This window comes from Lissotriton vulgaris, chromosome 1_1, assembly GCF_964263255.1.
Source record: "Lissotriton vulgaris chromosome 1_1, aLisVul1.2, whole genome shotgun sequence".
Lineage (NCBI taxonomy): Eukaryota > Metazoa > Chordata > Amphibia > Caudata > Salamandridae > Lissotriton > Lissotriton vulgaris.
In genome coordinates, this window is record NC_141685.1 from 1,635,593,659 (window position 1) to 1,635,612,132 (window position 18,474).

Consider the following 18,474-nt stretch of genomic DNA (forward strand, 5'->3'; position numbering starts at 1 on the left):
TGCTAATGGCGCGCCTTGATACGCTCAACTTCGTCACATGGAATGTAAGGGGGATGGGGAACCCAAAAAAGAAAAGGCAAATGTTTGCATACTTTGACAGGCTTAGGGTCGATGTGGCCTTCCTGCAGGAAACTCACTTGGCACCCACTTCCGCACGCGGGCTGGGCAACAAATGGGCAGAATCCACCACTGGCTCCTACTACTCATCATACTCACGCGGAGTCAGCATTCTGATAAAAAAAGGGACTCACTTTAAAATCATTGACACACGCACTGACCCAGGAGGGCGCTTTGTAGTAGTAGTGGGCGAGACGAGACATCATAAACTGGCACTTGTGAATGTGTATGGCCCGAACATAGATGATGCTGGTTTCTTTGAAAGGCTGTGGCATGTTGTGGCTGATGTTCAGGCGGACAATGTTATCTGGGGAGGGGATTTCAATGTCACGTTACAGGATGGGCTTGACAGGGCAGCACACACAGTGGAACAACACACCAAGGCGAGGAGAAAGCTGCTTGACGTAATGTCTGACTTGCATGTAAGCGACTTGTGGAGGATACTACACCCGGGGGAGCAGGTGGCCACACACGTAAATGCGGCGAACAAGAGCTGGTCCAGACTAGACTTCTGGCTAGCCACACAGGACGTACTCACCTGGGTGGAACAGATAACGCATCTCCCGAGAACACTGTCAGATCACAGTCCTGTGCTCCTGCGATTACGAATCCCACACTATGTCCCGCCGCCCTACACCTGGCGCTTCAACGCACAGGCCCTGCGCGACCCGCTGTATGCGGATACAGTCCAGAAAGCGATCACCGACTACTTCGACCTGAACGCCCCCACCACGGAGGACCCGTGCCTCCTATGGGAAGCGTTTAAGGCGACAATACGGGGCGTGTGCATCAACACATCTGCAGGCATATTGAAAGACATCCGCCGCCAGCTTAGCAGGAGGGAGGAGATGCTTAGGGACCTGGAACAGCGCTACACAAACACTGGGGATACAGCACTACTCGGTGACATACAATCCATACTGCTAGAATATAACACGTTTGCGGATGACGAACTCAAATATATTTTCAAGAGAACAACGGCCAGACGCTATGGTGAGGGAGGTAGACCGGGCAGGGCCTTGGCGGAGAAGATTTGTTCGGGCAGAGCGACACAACATGTAGCGACCATACGCACTAAGCAGGGCACACGCGCACACGACATGCCAACCATTATGGGTGAATTCAGGGAAACCTATGGGGCCCTATATGAGGCAAGAGCACAGGTGCCACGGGAGGAGATGCTAGAATACATGGCGGATGTTGAGATTGCCTGGTTGGCAGACGGACACAGGGAATATCTAGCTAGGCCCCTTACGACACAAGAGGTCATAGACACCATCAAAAGACTCCCTAATGGCAAAGCGCCAGGACCGGACGGCTTCGTCATAGAATTCTATAAAATGTATGCTAGCACGCTGGCACCTCATCTGGTAAATCTGTACGAGGCCGCCCATGAAGCTCAAACCCTACCACCGTCAATGCGAGAGGCGCTGATTATTGCCATTCTGAAACCTGGTAAGGACGAAGAACAGTGCGACTCATACCGCCCTCTTTCATTAATAAACGTTGACACCAAGATCCTAGCCAGCATCCTGGCGGACCGGCTAAAGCCGTTAATGCCGATGTTAATAAGGCCGGACCAGGCGGGTTTCATCCCGGACCGGTCCACTGCACATAACACTCGCACCCTTTTCGCTCTAGCGCACTACCTGGCACCGGATATCAAAGCGGTAGCTGTCTTACTGGACGCGGCTAAGGCTTTCGATACGATTGCTTGGCCGTTCCTACATGCAGTCCTACTCCGGATGGGGTTCCCCCCCTTGTTTATTGGCTGGATCACGATGCTGTACTCAGGCCTGACGGCCCGCATACGGGTAAACAAACATCTATCATCACCGATTATCATTGGGCGCGGCACCAGGCAAGGCTGCCCCCTGTCGCCTATGCTATTTGCCCTAATACTGGAACCGCTGGCGTGTAAAATTAGGCAACATCACCACTACTCCGCTATTCAGCTACCCACGCGACCTATACACATTGCCCTGTACGCGGACGACATGGTCTTATACGTTAAAAACCCGGAGTCCAACCTTAACCCCCTAATGCGGGAATACATTAAATTCGGCCAATACTCGGGGCTCCACATTAATTGGAGCAAGTCTCTAGTACTACCTCTGACGGATGGCACCCAACCCACGCAGCTAGATTATCCAATGGAATGGCAGAAGGACCCGACAAAGTACCTAGGAGTCTGGTTCCATAGGGACCCAGAGCTTGTAATCCGCACCAACTATGGGAGGGCTGTGTCTGCTTTGGAAGACAAGGTCAAGAGATGGATCAGTCTACCGCTCTCTTTGGCGGATAGGCTTGCCATTGTGAAGATGGTGCTCCTGCCAAAATTCTTATATCTTTTCAATAATATACCTATTAAGCCCCCGGCGGAGGTGTTCCGTAACATTAAATCCCTCATCCTTTCCCTCATCTGGGCGGGTAAACAGGCTAGATTAGACCTTCAGACATTGACGCTCCCGTACGCCAAGGGAGGATTCAAGGTGCCGGACATCTACCTGTACTATCAGTGTGCACAGGCGCAATATGCGCACTACTGGTTTCATGAAATTCCCTTTCTGACACACGTGGCAGTAGAACATGGCGATGCTGACCCTATCCCACTAACGAGCATTCTCACACACAAACGCCCTAGGCTGCACGACCATGATATAAACCCTGTGAACACCACAATAGCTGCATGGAGGACACTTAGCAAGATGGCGCACTGCACACCACTCTATGCACCGACACTCCCATTGGCTCACCACCCGGCACTGTCTGTCACGCAAGAACAGGTGGGGATGGATCTTCTTAGGCGCGCAGGAATAGACACCCTCGGGGATCTGTACAAGGAAGGGCAGTTTGTGCAGCTGAACCAACTCACATACATCCAAAACCCGACGCTGTTGTTTAAATTCAACTATTATAGGCTACAGAGGGCGGTGAAGGAACACTTTGTGTCTTTTCCAGCAGAACCGCAAGAGCTCGCACCTCTGACACTTGTACTCAACACTCCCTCAGCTGCACACTTGGTATCTCGACTGTACCGCTGCGCACAATCTAGCAATGGTGGCTCCGCAACAAGAGCCAGGGAAAAATGGCAAACAGCACTGGGGGAAGACCTCATGGAAGCGGACTGGGAGGCCTCCTGCATGCTCACGGGGATGCTGACGCCCAACGGGAATCTTAGATTGATTCACTATAAGTACCTGCACCAGATGTACCACACCCCCTCCCGTCTTCACAGGTATGGTCTGAGAGACGACTCTAACTGCACTAGATGCGGGCAAGACCATGCGGACTTCATCCACTTGGCATGGCACTGCACTGCGATAGCACGTTACTGGGACCAGGTGATACGGACACTCAACACTATGCTGGGGGCCCAATTACCATGCACTGCTAAAGTCTGTCTCTTGGGATTGGTGCCGCAATTGAGGGCAAGGCGGCGTAAACTCAGTGTTATTGCGTTACTGGTGGCGAAGAGGCGAATATCCCTACATTGGAATAGTAAGCGAAAGCCAACAGTGAAGCAATGGCTGGAAGACCTGGCCTATTGTAGAGACACCTTAGTCACGTATGAGGAAGAGTTGCCCATGGGATCCCGCCCCAGAGACTTCTGGGAGCCCTTCCAACAATATCTGACGTCAGTGGCGTCTGTAGGTATTGAGGACTGAGCGCTTGGCTGCTAAAGGACTATGGCCGCTATGAGCTACACTTGATGAGGCAGTGAGGGGGGGAGAATGCTGTGACACAGTGCTTGAAGTTGTATAGGGGGTTATTGTTATGTTGTTAGAGATACCCCCCCTAGGTTGCGGGGGACTTTTCTTTTTGTTATGACAGAAAAGCAAAAGAAAAAACTGGAAAATGTGAGACTGATCAAGCGAACCTACCATGAGGATGCACTGTCGAAACCATCAACTGCACTGCCACTGAACTCACGCCGCCGGACCTATGGTTGTCGGCTGATGGGCTGTGTACTGATAAACTGTTAATTTACTCCTGTGTACATTGTGCAGCCGGCCCTATGTGGTTGTAGGCGAGATTGACTGTACTTTTCGTGTGACAATGCGAAATAAACGTCTTACACAAAAAAAAAAAAAAAAAAAAAAAAAAAGAGAGACTGATCGATGCCCACGCTGCTCACAGGGTCCAACGACCCTAATTCATATGTTTAGCAACTGCTCTGAACTTCTTGTCATAAAAAACATGATTACCTCATTTTGGGAGAAAATCTTCTTCCATAAACTCCCAGAGTCCGACACCCTATTTGTTTTAGGCTTTGACGATTCTCTGAAATTATCCAAATCTGAACAAAGATTAATATTTATTGGTACAGCTGTACTGAGATTAATTTTGTCTGCCCGCTGGAAGGAAGATTCATCTCCTAGTTTTCAAATGTGGCTAGCTCGCTTTCTGGCGGTTTATAGTTATGAATCAGCAATAATTGCCACTAGAGGAATTAAAGCAAAGCTTCGAGGCAAAGAGCTATGGCGCCCAATCTCTACTTGGAAAGCAGGTTTAATTCCTAGTGGAATTGGATGAGACTAATGAAATTCTTTGACGCAATTTATTGTTTTCACTTTTTCTTCACAATTTTATAATGTATTTATAAAACATTTTACTCATTTTGGTGTTAACTGGCTTTATTATCTTTCACTTTATCTTCTGTTATTCATCTTTCATATTATCGCCTCCAAGTTTCTTTCACCACATCATTTGTTCCCCTTGTACATACCTTACTAAATGTTTCAAATGTAATTGGATTGTCTTATGCTGATACTGGTTCTTGAATAAATTTTTTTTTAAAAAAAAAAGAAGTTGCATATGCAGTGGGGGAGTGGGGAAGCCCTATGTATTATATGCTTACTTACTTGGTGCGCCACCCCAATTTAGATATGGCACATAGTACTAGTGAGGGTGCTCACCTGATCCAACAGAAAATACAAATTTTCTAACCACACATGTAGATATGTCCTGAGAAACAGAGATGTGGGTTGGAAAGAGTTAAATGAAAGGTGCCTCCGTTCTGTTGGGTTTAATGACAGACAGACCCTAAAAAAGGTATATCCTAGCATGGGATTTAGCTCTATTAACCTAATGCTTTAATACATGATAAGCGACATTTCTTCCTGTTTGGAAAAATTGCAATTAATTTGTCAGGTCAACGACATTCATAACCTTAATACGAAAGTGGCTACATGCAGGACCACAGAAATCAAATAAACCTAATGTTCTACGTTGGAGGTGGGGGACACCAAATAATGAACAGTTTGTCTGGGCCAGGGTTGAAGCAACATTTTCACACTCTCTTCTGGGTCTTCAGCCATCTCTTTTAACCACGCTGCTTTATTTTCAGCGGACCAGTGCTCTGGGGGTAGCAACATCTTCACTGAGATCCAGGAGAACAGCCCGAATGGGAGTTTCATTGCCAACCTGACAGCCTTTGGAGACCCAGTGACCACCAGTGTCCGTCTATGTTTGACCGGCACCCAGGCCGACTGGTTCTACCTAGAAGGCAAGACTGTGAGGCTCAACACGTCAACAGGGAAGCCGCTGGACAGAGAGGTGAGTGAGGGAGGCGCAGTGAGGGTGCTGGGCATTGGCCAGTTGACTATGACCTACTCTGTGATTCCAAAGAGGGCATGGGGAACATGTTTTATTGCTCCATATACTATTGTAGAAAGATTCCTGAGAAAAAGGAGGACTGGATTTGGGCATGTTAAGTTCATCTTATAACTGGCCCATTAAAATGTGATTTTCCCCTATTGTTAGTTAACATGTTGAGTCCGGTTTATGTGTGAAAAGTGTAAAGAGTTTTACTTTTGGTTCTCAATGCACACTTCAGCTAACTTCTACCTAGGGAGATACTTTCATTTGCCTAATAGAGATAGGTGCCAATGGATTTTATCTTTAGGAAAGATTCTGAGCAATTAGAAAAAAAACCTTTCTAGCCAAATCCTCCTTTATGAGTGCACAACATCTAATTTGGGACTAAGACAAGACAGTATTCCTCGTAATCCCAAATTTTCACTATTCAGTGTGCACGGTTCAAAGAGTGGTCTTTGCTAGAGTGATATCCATTGCTACTTTTACAGATGTGGGTTGTTCTACAGAACATTAGGCTGTCTCATCTGTCTTGTGAGTGACAGGACCGGCCAATCAGCAATTGTACCAGCTGTCCTGCCATAAGAGTACATTAGCCATATAAACAACAATACTATGTGAATGTTTCTATGTATCTACACAGCAACTTGTGTGAAGGAGCTCCAGTAATACACTGAGTTTTGTTATGTCTTTAGTGCTGCTCATTTCAGCTCACTGCTTCTTCTGGGATCAACAATGAATGGTCCAAGTTCAGGAATCACATGAATTGATCCATATTGTGGTGCCCAGACTGGCTCCATTTTAAAGGGCACGTTAAGTCTGCATTAAATCAGCACTTTAGTTAGGTGTTTGTTTGTTGTTATGTTATGTGTTGTGCACGAAAAGCACACTCATACCCTGTGGTCTCAACACACTGAAGTTGTAAGGTGATATACTACACCACGGTAAAATTAAAGCAAGAAAAGATAGGCCTAGAGTTTCTTCCTGAAGAGAAAATAGGATGGAATTGACTTTAGGTCAGATGGAAGAGCATTTCACAGTCTAGAGGCAAAAGCTGAAAAGGATTGACCACCAAATGAGGATTTATTGAATCGAGGAATAACAAGGAGTTTGGAAGATGAAGAACATAAAAGCTGAAAATGTGAGAATTTCATTAATTCGACTTTTAGAAAGGTGATTTGTGAAACAAACAAATCACCTTAAATATTATTGTGTTAGTAACTGAGAGACAACAAATCTTAAACAAAATATTCTTAGGTGAGGCAAATTGAGGGGCTAAGGGTATAAACCTTGCAGTTTGATTTGACTGGTATGAAGTCTATTGATTTGTTGTTTAGAGATGCCTAAATATAGCTAATCGTACCAATAAAGCTTGGAGCAACTACAGTTTTCCCACTATTTTCAGAAAGAAGATCCCAGTGTACATTTTGAGATTAAAATCAAGTTTGAGACCAATGTAGAGGAAAAGGGAAGAAGGAGGAAGGCCATATGGCTGCATTCCTTCCCTCCCAAGGCTGAGATTGATTATTCTCTGGAATGAGATACCTAGTTCCAGTACTTATCTGTTCACTTAGCTGAATGCCGCATTCTTGATGAGGTACTTCAGGAACAAGGCAAGACATCTGGATATGATGTAGCAATGTGAATTTGAATAGAGTGAGCCCCCCTGTCATTAGACGTAATCTAGAAAGGGGATGCATTTAATGCAGCCTCATGGCAAATAAGCCAAGTTCCAGAGTTCCCATCTGCATAATCCATGCAGCAGTAGCATGTGATTTGTATTTTTAGATGTAAGTAGCTCTTCCCTGGGTTCTGAAAAAGAGAGTTTTGTTTTAATGGAATTCTGCCCAAGGGAAAATAATGTTTCATTGAAGTTCTCCCTTATATGCTTACAGTAATACTGTTGCTCATGTTGGATGGTTTAGTTTATTGTAGGGTTCTGCAAAGAATTCCACTCCACCAGCAGGGTTTGCGGAGTTTTGCCAGTTCTGAAAAGCTTGTGACGCAGAGCAGGGTTTTTTCTCTGACGTGTCTCACCAATGTTACATTGGCAAGCGTGAATTGGAGAAATCGCTTGCTTGACCACCTCCCGGTGAGATTTCTGAACGAGGGTGGGCGCGGCAGATCGCCACTGGTCGCATTGAGGAAGCTGCCGCTCGAGTAGATAATCTATCCAAGAGGCAGAAAGAAGTGGCGCCCTCTGGCGCTCCGTGTAATGCCATTTGTGCTGATTTTACAGCGTGGGAGAAAATCCTGGTGCTAAAAATCTGCACAAACAGCATGACCTACCAGATTCCTTCGCTCACGGAATCCTGTGTAGCATGGCTGAGTTTTTTCGGCACTTCACAGAGCTCTGCATAGCACATCTCCACAAACTTCGCCCAGGCCTAGTTTAGTGCCCATTACCTATTTTATGTATCTTCTGCAGTAGTCTTGGACAGAGAGGCTCCCAGAATTCACATCATCTCTGAAATTAATGCTGTTTTGCACTGTTCACTTCAGCCCTCAATTATTTCAGGGTCCTCATTGTTGGGGGAAAACTGGAATAAAGAGAGACAAGACTTCTCTGGCAAGGCAAAAGTAGGTTTAAATACAACGGCCGGGAGACTAGTCACCTCTATAGAACTGAAAAGCTGATCTCAATTGCAGCTTGCTGTCAGCTGTTTATATAATTGAAGAAGTGATGGCCTAAACACAATTGTCTAACAAGGCTAATAACAGGTCAAAGAATACATGAGTTAAAAATATACTTTAAATAAACCTCACATCGCCTGTGTCCTTTAACCTTGTAACCTTTTCTCTACTTTCTCTATATCATAGTTCTAACACAGCTTTAATGAAACATTAACCGTCTATCCCAGAGTGTGTTAATTTTTATTACTGTCTTCCCAAAACTTCTTATCTGACTCTCTATGCTTTAGACTAAAGTCACCTTTGATTAATATTTTCTGAACCACGTCTTGATTAACAAAAAGAATGGACTCTGCTTGTGTGCTGTGAATATGTTTTTCTGTTTAACTGAAAACATGCTGAACTCGTGTTTCTGCTTTCTGGTGAACTTTAACCTACATTGCATCTTTAGGAAACCACGGCATATATTTCTCTTTAACCATGTATTGCTCTGTATTGCTCTCTATTAATGCCTGCAATAGGGCGATTTCCTCATATTTCAATTTCTCCTTAACATTCCCCATTCTACTTGATATTTCAACTACTTCCTCTAATCCTGGACCTGCACTTTCTATCAAATGTTATGTATTACCCTGAGCATCTTCTACTTGTGTAGGCGGCCTGATCATAAACATCCCTCCCACCTTTGCACTCATGATTTTACAGCAAGCCATAACTAATTGGAAAACACAACATATCAAAAGTAATAACACAGTAAGCGGTAATAAAACTTTAAACATTCCCGACATACAGGATGGTAACCAATCAAACTAACTCTCAAACTATTCATCTGGGCCACTTCCTTCAACCAGCATTTTCTTTTATAAATTGTGCAACATTTGTATGTCCTCCAACAATGTTCCATTGTCCGCATCATTTGCAGGGACATAAGTACAGCAAGCAGTCCCTATCTTGGTACATACTGCTCCTTCCATGGCCATCATAAGATCAAGTACATAACTGTGCTGCATGATCATCATTCTCATGGCATGCAGCTCTACTTTTATTGCATTGGATCCGTCTTTTGTGGCATTGATCACCTTCATTAGATCCCATCTAGTTATTTGCAACCATCAAGCAGTTGCTTTTGCCTGAACGAATGGTAGGACACTTCCAAAAAACAGCTGGGCATAATTGAACAACCTGTGCTTTTGGGGAACAATTTTCTAGGTAGCAGTGCCATAATATTATACAGCTCTTCTCCGTTGGTGATGGTGAAATGGGGTGGTCATGAATCTTGGAAATATTAATTCCCGGAATGACCAAGATTGGTGTGTGCAAAGTAACCAAAGAACAGAGGCCATTCCAGTTAGGTGGCAACTGGGTGTATAGCAGATCTCTGCACTGCTAATAATAGTGCATGAGGATGGAGGTGCCCCCTGCATGTCAGCGTTATCTATTATGGTATTGCAGTTGATATATTTCCACCCAAGTGTATCATGCAATATTATTGTCCTATATATGTGCACACTTTCCCATTGAATTCTGACTAATGTCAGTGCAATTCCATAGGGACATGGCCCTACAGGAAACCTTAATATCGGAATGTCATTGGTCATGGGCATAAACTGATCCTGTAACTTTGAGTCCTAGCCTACGGACACAATCTGGAGGCCAAGGGTTTACTAAATAATTATTGCACCCGGTGGGCAGATGTGTCACTCCTAAGAAGCCGAAGTCTAGATCCATTTCTATCCATTTGGTAGCCTTGTGATGACCTATTTTCTGCATTCATGCTATTTTGTCCTTAATGTACTGCCTGTCTGTAAGGATATGTAATATGTCAACTAGGTAGTCATGCTTTGTGGCATTAACTCTAAAATCTGCTAATCTAACGTGTCGGCTGCATTTGGGCCTTAATCCTACAGAGGTAAAAGTCTAAGACACATAAAGCTGTTCCCGGGGGTATTTCTTTAGTTGAGTGTAATCTATATGATCCAGTGGCTTAAGGTTTGAGTAAGCAAACAAAGCATGATACATTGGTGCTTCCTAATTCTATTCCTAACATGTGTTGACACCACATGTTATCTAGCTTGAATATTATGAGACGCATTAGTATGTGTGGACATTTCTCTTTGCAGGTGTGTGACATACTGATTAGTTCTTGAGCATGCATCACTATAGAAATACAACAGCAGCATAAAAAGACAACGAAGGAAAAATAAAACAAAAATACAAAACTTTCTACTTGTAGAATCAAAAAATTGTGCCAAAGCAGAGGTGGTGGGGGGTCTTTACAGCTGCAATCATCTTCCTACCTCTTTTCCCTTTTATGTCGCTGGCAGTATTTGGCATAAAGTGAAAGAAAGGTCATTCAAATTTGGGATCCTTGCATTTCCGGACAATGTTTTTTTGTAGACTTGATCTCCTATTTGTACAGCTAGGAGGTCGACCTCAGCGGTGGCGCATTTTTCCTTTCCTCTGGTTGCATGTTTGGAAATTACCTTTGCAGCCTTCATTTATTCAGAAAGATAAACATGCATTTTATCATTCAGAATTTCGATTTTACTTTCTGCTTGCACCTTACATCTAGTGTCATGTATTTACGTATTCATGAGTCTTCCTGTCTATATCTGATCGTGAGTTAGGTGGTGGTCAGAACTAAGTATGTTCCTAAGAAAAAATAGCGCTAGTGGTAAACAATACAACCACTTTTTGTACAACATGGCACATCATTCACTGATCTTTTTCAGCAAGTCATTAAGCTGTTCTACAGTTCCATTACTTTGGGGTGGTAAATGGAAGACAACTTATGTTTTATTCCCAGCATTGCTGTGAGATGTAAAAAACTAGAATTAACAAAGTGTGTGCCATTATCCCAGTGGGGAATCGCCTCACAATTCAGGAAAGTAGCAACTGACTTGGCATCACAGTGGACACAGGGTCTTGCTTCAACCCACTGGGAAAAACAACTAACAACAACTATGAAGTAGCAATAGTTGATACATCGATCAATCATATCAATAAAATCAATGTTGTGGTCATGGTATGGTGGAATTTATCACCTTCAATGTGGGATTTGGGGAGAATTGTTGGCAAATGGTACAACTATGAATAGTAAGCATCTCATGCAGGTTAGGAACGAACCAATTTTTTTGTTCTGCATAGACAAGTGATCTCTTGAAATGTGAGCCGGTAAGTGCAATTGATCAAGGGCTATTATGGGTAAAGCCTGAGGCATCACTGATTTACCTGTGGATATTTGTCTACAGACTAAAATCTTCCCCTGACTGGGAGCACCCTCTAACCTCCCATAACTTTTTCTCATGCAGTAGAGTAGCTTCCTGTAGTTTTCAAAGATGTAAACGTCATGTCTCAGCATAATGAAGTCTACTAATATCTGTAGTAGTGTTTGAATCTGGCCCATGTGGTGAGGCAGACTGGGCCACTAAGACTGAGATATATTGTGAACCTGATGGTACCGAGCGGGGTGTGTTCCTAGCTGCATCTTTAGCTGTCCAACCTGTAGATGCATTTCCCAGAGGCACAAAGTCCTGTGCATTTGTGTGTGCCGCACACTTCATAACTGCCACTGCTTGTGGTAGGGCAAGTGCCTCTATTAAGGCCTTTAAAAGATTCCTATGCGCAAGAGGGCTCCCATCTGATTTGAGGAAGCCCCTTCTGCTCCATCTCTTGACACTGGAATGTACTGTAGTATTTACATAAGACGAATCCAAATAGATGGTGATAACTTTTCCTCTTCTGCTATTAGGGCTATCAATTATGCTGCTTGTGCAGAATAATGTGCTGGCAGTGTTAGCTGCTCAACTATGTGAAGGGTGTCTGAGGAATCATGCTGCTGTGCTCTGCCACAGCCGCACCTGTATGTCTTACTCTTGTGTCCTGGTTGATAGTGTAGGCTCCATCAACAAAATACACAATACTTCGGGGAATGGTATCCTTTGTTGCTTGTCTGGATTCATTAGGGACATATGGTACAGTGTTGTGTGCATCATCCTCAGGATCCAATATACAGTGCGCAAAATAATGTTGTGGGGTTCATTTTATGTCATTTTACCATTTTGGAGGATGGGAGTGACAGCATTACCTCATACCCTGATACTCTCTGTGTGGTTAGGGTAGTCTTGGCCTTTTGAATGATGGCAAACACTGCATGTTCCGCATAAAGTGTCTGGGGTGACCATATGACAATGGGGTAGCTTTTCTATACCGCAAGGGCTGCACTGGCGAGGGCTTGTTCACAGTGGTAATGTCCCTGCATTTCTGAGTCCAACAGACCACTGAAGTACGCAATGGGTTAGTGTCCTAAAGGATATTTTTGTGTGAGGACAGCCGTCATCACTTGACCATTGCAGCGGCAGAATAGGTCAAACTCTTTGGTGTAGTCAGGGGTCTTCATAACTGGGATGTTTGTTACCTCAATTTTTAATCGTTGGAAATGTTCCCTCATTTCTGGTGTCTGTGTTATTTTAGCGTATCTGTCTTTTGCTTGTTTAATAGAGGTCAGCAGGGATGCTATTAAAGTGCTGTAGTCAAAGATCCACTTCCTCACATAGTTGTAGAGGCCAAGGAAAGTCTGCATTTCCTTAAGTCTCTGGTTCCGTCATTTGGTGTAAGATGCTTCTCTCTCAGGGGTCACTCGTCGACTAGAAGCTGACAGTAATTGCCCTAGATAGTGGAACTCCTTCTGATAATGCTGAACTTTCTCTTTCCCCACTTTATATCCTCTCGCTCCAAGAGTGCCCAGAAGTAATATAGTATCTTTTCTACACTGTTGTTGTGTGGCACTGCAGACTAATGTATCGTCCACATATTACAACAGAGTACTGTCACACTGAACGTTTAGCAGGTCATTTTTCACCACTCTGTTTAAAATACTTAGGGATTCACAATACTCCTGTGGCATACAAGAATGCAAATACTGAGTCCCGCGATAGGGAAATGCTGTCAAATAATTACTTCTGGGTGAAGAAGGATGCTAAAGATAGTGTTCTTAAGATCTATGACAGTGAAAAACTTAGCATCCCAAGGGCTGTTTGTCAAAATAATGGAAGGGTCGGGAACAATGGGGGATTCTGGTACTACTACATCGTTCAGGGGGCACAGGTCTTGAAACAATTTGCCAAGTATTATCCTAAGATTTCTTAATAGCGTAAATTGGGTGTTACAAGCAGATACTCCAGGATAAGTTACTCCTTGCTCTAGTAATGTGTGTATGGTGGAGAAAATGCCCTCATCTGCTTCTTTGGATAGGGGATTCTGCCTCACCCTAGGCAAGATACCACCCTCTTTTAATGCTAATCTGAATGGGATGTCATTGAGGATAAGACCTACATCATGGGGACCCTTGGTCAACAGAGTATCTGGTACTTGGGAAAGACCTGCATCTCTGACAGAATCAAAGGCTGTACCTGGTCTGGGCATCCTTCCTTCCAATACTGTCCTTAACAGTAGGTCATCCTGAAAAACTATAATTGTTTTCTTAGGATCATCAACATATAGCTGGTCATTCAGTATTTCTTTGACTGTTTTACCTGGCTCAATAAATATAGCACATACCCATAGGATGTGGTTATGATCACAAGTGATCAGAGCGCCATAGGTTGGTGTTATTTCTAAGGCCTCTATTTGTAGCAACAACTCGCTGTCCGATATTCAAGAATCCTATCCCTGTTGTCAGAAAAGAAACTCATTGGGTAACTGAACCTCTCTTCTCAATAGCTCTGGTGCTTCTCCTACTACTGTGTATATTGCTGTAGTAAATTCCTCTATATCAGTGGGTGGAGCTCTGGTGATTTGATCTCCAGTAGAATAATCTACTGTTACAGCTATGATCCTGGAAGGAGGAATTCCATCTGTGGAGAGAACATAGTACCATCGGCTCCAAATGTATAGTCATGTTTAGTTTAGCCATAAAATCTCTTCCCAATAAATTTGCTGGGGCAGTTGGAGAAAATAGTAAGCTGCCGTCAACATACCTTCCCCCTATTTCCATCTCTACCTGCTTAGTGAATGGAACCCTCATTACCGCCCCAGAGAATTCTTATGTGTCTTTTGAACTGTTACAAATTGGAATATTTCCTTCTCGGATACAAGATCGAGTTGCTCCAGTATCTATGAGGAATGCATATCTCCTATTATTGATAGCTACCATCCCAGTGGGTTACTCATTTGGCCTGTGCATCACTGACAACACTGGACACATGGGACTTCTATGTATGCAACTTCATTGAGTGTATCCCCCAATGTAATTTGTTTGGAAGGGATGTCCTCCACTCCTTGAGTTGAAGTTGCCATTGGGGGTGCTTGATAAATTTGCTGTAGCAGTACTTGTTACATCTGAGGCATTACTGGGTGGTATGTATTTTGTTGTGTGGCCTAGGGTAAAATATTATTTGTGGATTTACCTGTGATTGCATTACTGCATTACCTGGCTGATTGTAAACCCCTGTCCTTCCATTGTGTTCCTCCCATCTCTTGGTTCTGCAGTCAGTAATGAAATGCCCATATTTATCAAAATAATGGGCATGTCCGACCCATAGTCTGGGGGCCTATCCTACCCCTTCCTATACCACTGCGTACTCTTCTATTACCTCCTTGTGCCCCTTGCATTAATTTGCTGTTGAGGGTACTATTGTTTGGCGGTCTCTAGGACCTGACCCACAGATATCACAGTCATCTGAGCCATGGCTGCTACTACAGCCCCGTCCGTTGCTCCCTTCTTTGCTTATTTTTGATGCACTAACTTGGCTGATGCCTCCCCATTACCTCCTGCTTGTTCCTCTATTTCTCTTGTTTCTTAAAAGAAAAAATATTATGTGTGTCTGCATCTCCATCCAAGGTTCGGCTTTCAATGCCACTATGTTGTCTAAACTATCCAGCACATCAGAGGGTAAATCCTTCTTTGCGACATTATAAAACAACACAGCATTTCTTCCTGTTACTTCCCAACCTTGGCCTACTACTTGAATCCATTTCTCTTTCATCCTGCTGAGGAATTTGGCTGGGTCCTCATTTGACCGCATTGATTGAGCCATGAGAGACCCAATGTCTGGCCTATCAGAATACATTTTACTCAGCTGATCCCAAGCTACTGTCAGAACCAAGTTAAATTGGGACTCATTACATCTGGTTTCAGTAAGGGTGACATTTTTCACTCCAGCTTTGCGGATGACAGTGTCTGTCTCATCTCCTATAAAGGAGCTAAGTAGACTCTTTATGTCCCCTATTGCCAGGGTGACACCTGCAATTTGTTTTTCAACGGTCCTGATACATTTCCCTGCTCCCTCTGTAAGTGGTGGCAACATTTTTTAAAGATTTTCCTTTTTCATTTGTGGTCAGGGAACACAATGAGTGTCCCAGGTCCCTTATATATCACTGGTATGTGGTGTATAGGGGTAAAGGGATGTTGGGGATTCTGCTGTTTGGCATACTTTTGCCATATGTTCAGAGGAGACAGGGATAATCCCAGTCTGCAGGTATGTGGAATTCCTATAGCCCGATACCAAGGACATATTGGTTTGGGTCAAGGGCAACAAGTTTTCATGTGTATTTTGTCCTTTGGAAAAGGAGGTCCAACCCCCTGCAGCACAAACCCTTTGGCTGCCAGTTAGCAGTACCAAATTATGGATCAGTGAAGGTCACTGTCTGCAGATAAGGTAATATTTGCGTCCATATGTTAATGCTGCTCAAACTTGTATTCATGGTTCATTAATTGAAAGCCCTTATTATTAGGGTGAGCGCTCTAAGTAAATGTTGTAAGCTCTGCACTACTGACAGTGGTTCCAGTATAAAAATTTGTAGAACACGTTTTCAAAGTTTAACAGTATGAGGCTATGTATGATGCTCCCAGAATGCTCTCTTATTTGATGCAAATATTTGCAGAAGCTTGAAAGCAAGATTGATGATTCTTTGTTTTCAAAATAAATTGTTCATAAAAAATGAAAGCAGGAAAAAAATACATTTTGCTAAACTACTGTAAAATTTCAGGTACCATTTCTTTGCAGCATCATTTAGTAACATGTGTTGATGGACACTAGTATTTCGCAAAATATTCATAATGGAAAATCAGTATAACCAGCTCAATAAGATTATGGGAAACAAAAATAAACAAGCATTTGCAAAGCCAGTGGGTCTGAAATTGGTGGTCAGCTTTTTAGTTTTGTCAATGTGTGAATTGTTTTCTCATGGTTTTTGTGAAACCTTATTGATGTGGGAACTGCGGAGCCCTCACCATTATAACAAACATTGGCAAAAGCAAAAATAAAATTGGGTCTCAAAAAGCACCCTCTGCCGGAGTAGTTACTGGCACTTTGTGCAAAGCTACTTTGTGTGCCGATATGCTCCTTGTGAAAGAACAGAATGTTGTCACTCACAGTCAAGCAAGCCGATACAGTGTGAGAGAGAGAGAATTTTAATAAACGCTATGGTCAACGCCAGACCAAATTAGGGGTCTAATTATTAAAGAAAGTCTCAAAAGTGCACCCACGGTATATGTCCTTGCATTAAGTTCAGCTATACAGCTTTCGCGAATTCCCAAGAATTTAAAGAAGATCTGCCGAGCCCTCGAGAGAACCTGGCGCAGAGACCCAACACCGGACAACATGACCGCCCTCAAGCTCGCTACCCGAAAACACCACCAACTCATCCACGCAACCAAGAAATCTGCATTCAAGGAACGACTGGACAACAACGCACACAACAGCAAGGAACTCTTCAACATCGTCAAAGAGCTCTCCAACCCCAACGCCGGAAACAACGACATCACCCCCTCGCAAGACCTCTGCAACTCCCTCGCCTCCTACTTCCACAACAAAATCGCGGACATACACAACAGCTTCAGCACTCCACCGACGCACGCCATGACCGAAACACCGCCCCCCACCACCACCCTCCGCGCCTGGACCCCAATCAGCACCGAAGACACTGTCCGCACGATGAACTCCATCCACTCCGGATCTCCGACCGACCCCTGCCCTCACCCCGTCTTCAACAAGGCCGACGCTGTCATCGCACCACACCAGCGGGACATCATCAACACCTCCTTCGACACCGCTACCTTCCCGGAAAGCTGGAAGCACGCCGAACTCAGCGCTCTACTAAAGAAGCCATCAGCCGACCCCACCGACCTCAAGAACTACCGCCCCATCTCGCTGCTCCCGTTCCCTGCAAAAGTCATCGAGAAGACTGTCAACAAGCAGCTGGCCGCCTTCCTCGAGACGAACGGATCCCTCGACCTCTCGCAGTCTGGCTTCCGGGCCAACCACAGCACCGAGACCGCCCTGATCGCAGCCACCGATGACATCCGAGCCCTCCTTGACAACGGAGAAACAGCAGCCCTCATCCTCCTAGACCTCTCCGCGGCCTTCGACACTGTCTGCCACCGTACACTAGTGCAGCGACTCAGCAACGTCGGAATCCAGGAGAAGGCACTGGAGTGGATCATCTCCTTCCTCGCCGGAAGGACACAGAGAGTCCGCCTCCCCCCGTTCAGATCTGAAGCCACCGAAGTCATCTGCGGCGTTCCTCAAGGCTCCTCGCTCAGTCCAACCCTCTTCAACGTCTACATGAGCCCCCTCGCAGCCATCGCACGCCAGCACAACCTCAACATCATCTCCTACGCCGACGACACCCAGCTGATCCTCTCCCTCACCAACGACCCGCCACCGCCAGAGCCAACCTTCACGAAGGGATGAAAGAGGTAGCCGAATGGATGAAGAACAGTCGCCTGAAACTGAACTCGGACAAGACGGAAGTCCTCATCCTGGGATCCTCACCCTCCACCTGGGACGACTCCTGGTGGCCCCCCGCCCTAGGCAGCGCACCCAAGCCAACGGACCACGCACGCAACCTGGGCTTCATCCTGGACTCCTCCCTCTCCATGACCAGACAAGTCAACGCCGTCTCCTCGTCGTGCTTCAACATCCTGCGCATGCTACGTAAGATCTTCCGGTGGATCCCCACCGAGACCAGGAAGACGGTCACCCAGGCCCTTGTCACCAGCCGTCTGGACTACGGCAACTCCCTCTACGCCGGAACCACCGCCAAACTCCAGAAGAGACTCCAGCGGATCCAAAACACCTCAGCACGACTCATCCTGGACATCCCCGTCGCAGCCACATCTCCGGA

The 18,474-nt window shown here is 45.0% G+C and overlaps 1 protein-coding gene across 2 annotated transcripts in view; it reads left to right on the top strand.

Annotated features, from left to right (window-relative positions):
* LOC147750962 (cadherin-99C-like) overlaps positions 1–18,474 on the top strand; it is a 172,637-nt gene that overhangs the window by 9,633 nt on the left and 144,530 nt on the right. For both annotated transcript variants that reach the window (XM_086937395.1, XM_086937387.1), the window contains exon 2: positions 5,468–5,676. In XM_086937395.1, the coding sequence (XP_086793521.1) occupies positions 5,468–5,676 (209 nt within the window). The remainder of the gene's footprint in view (positions 1–5,467; positions 5,677–18,474) is intronic.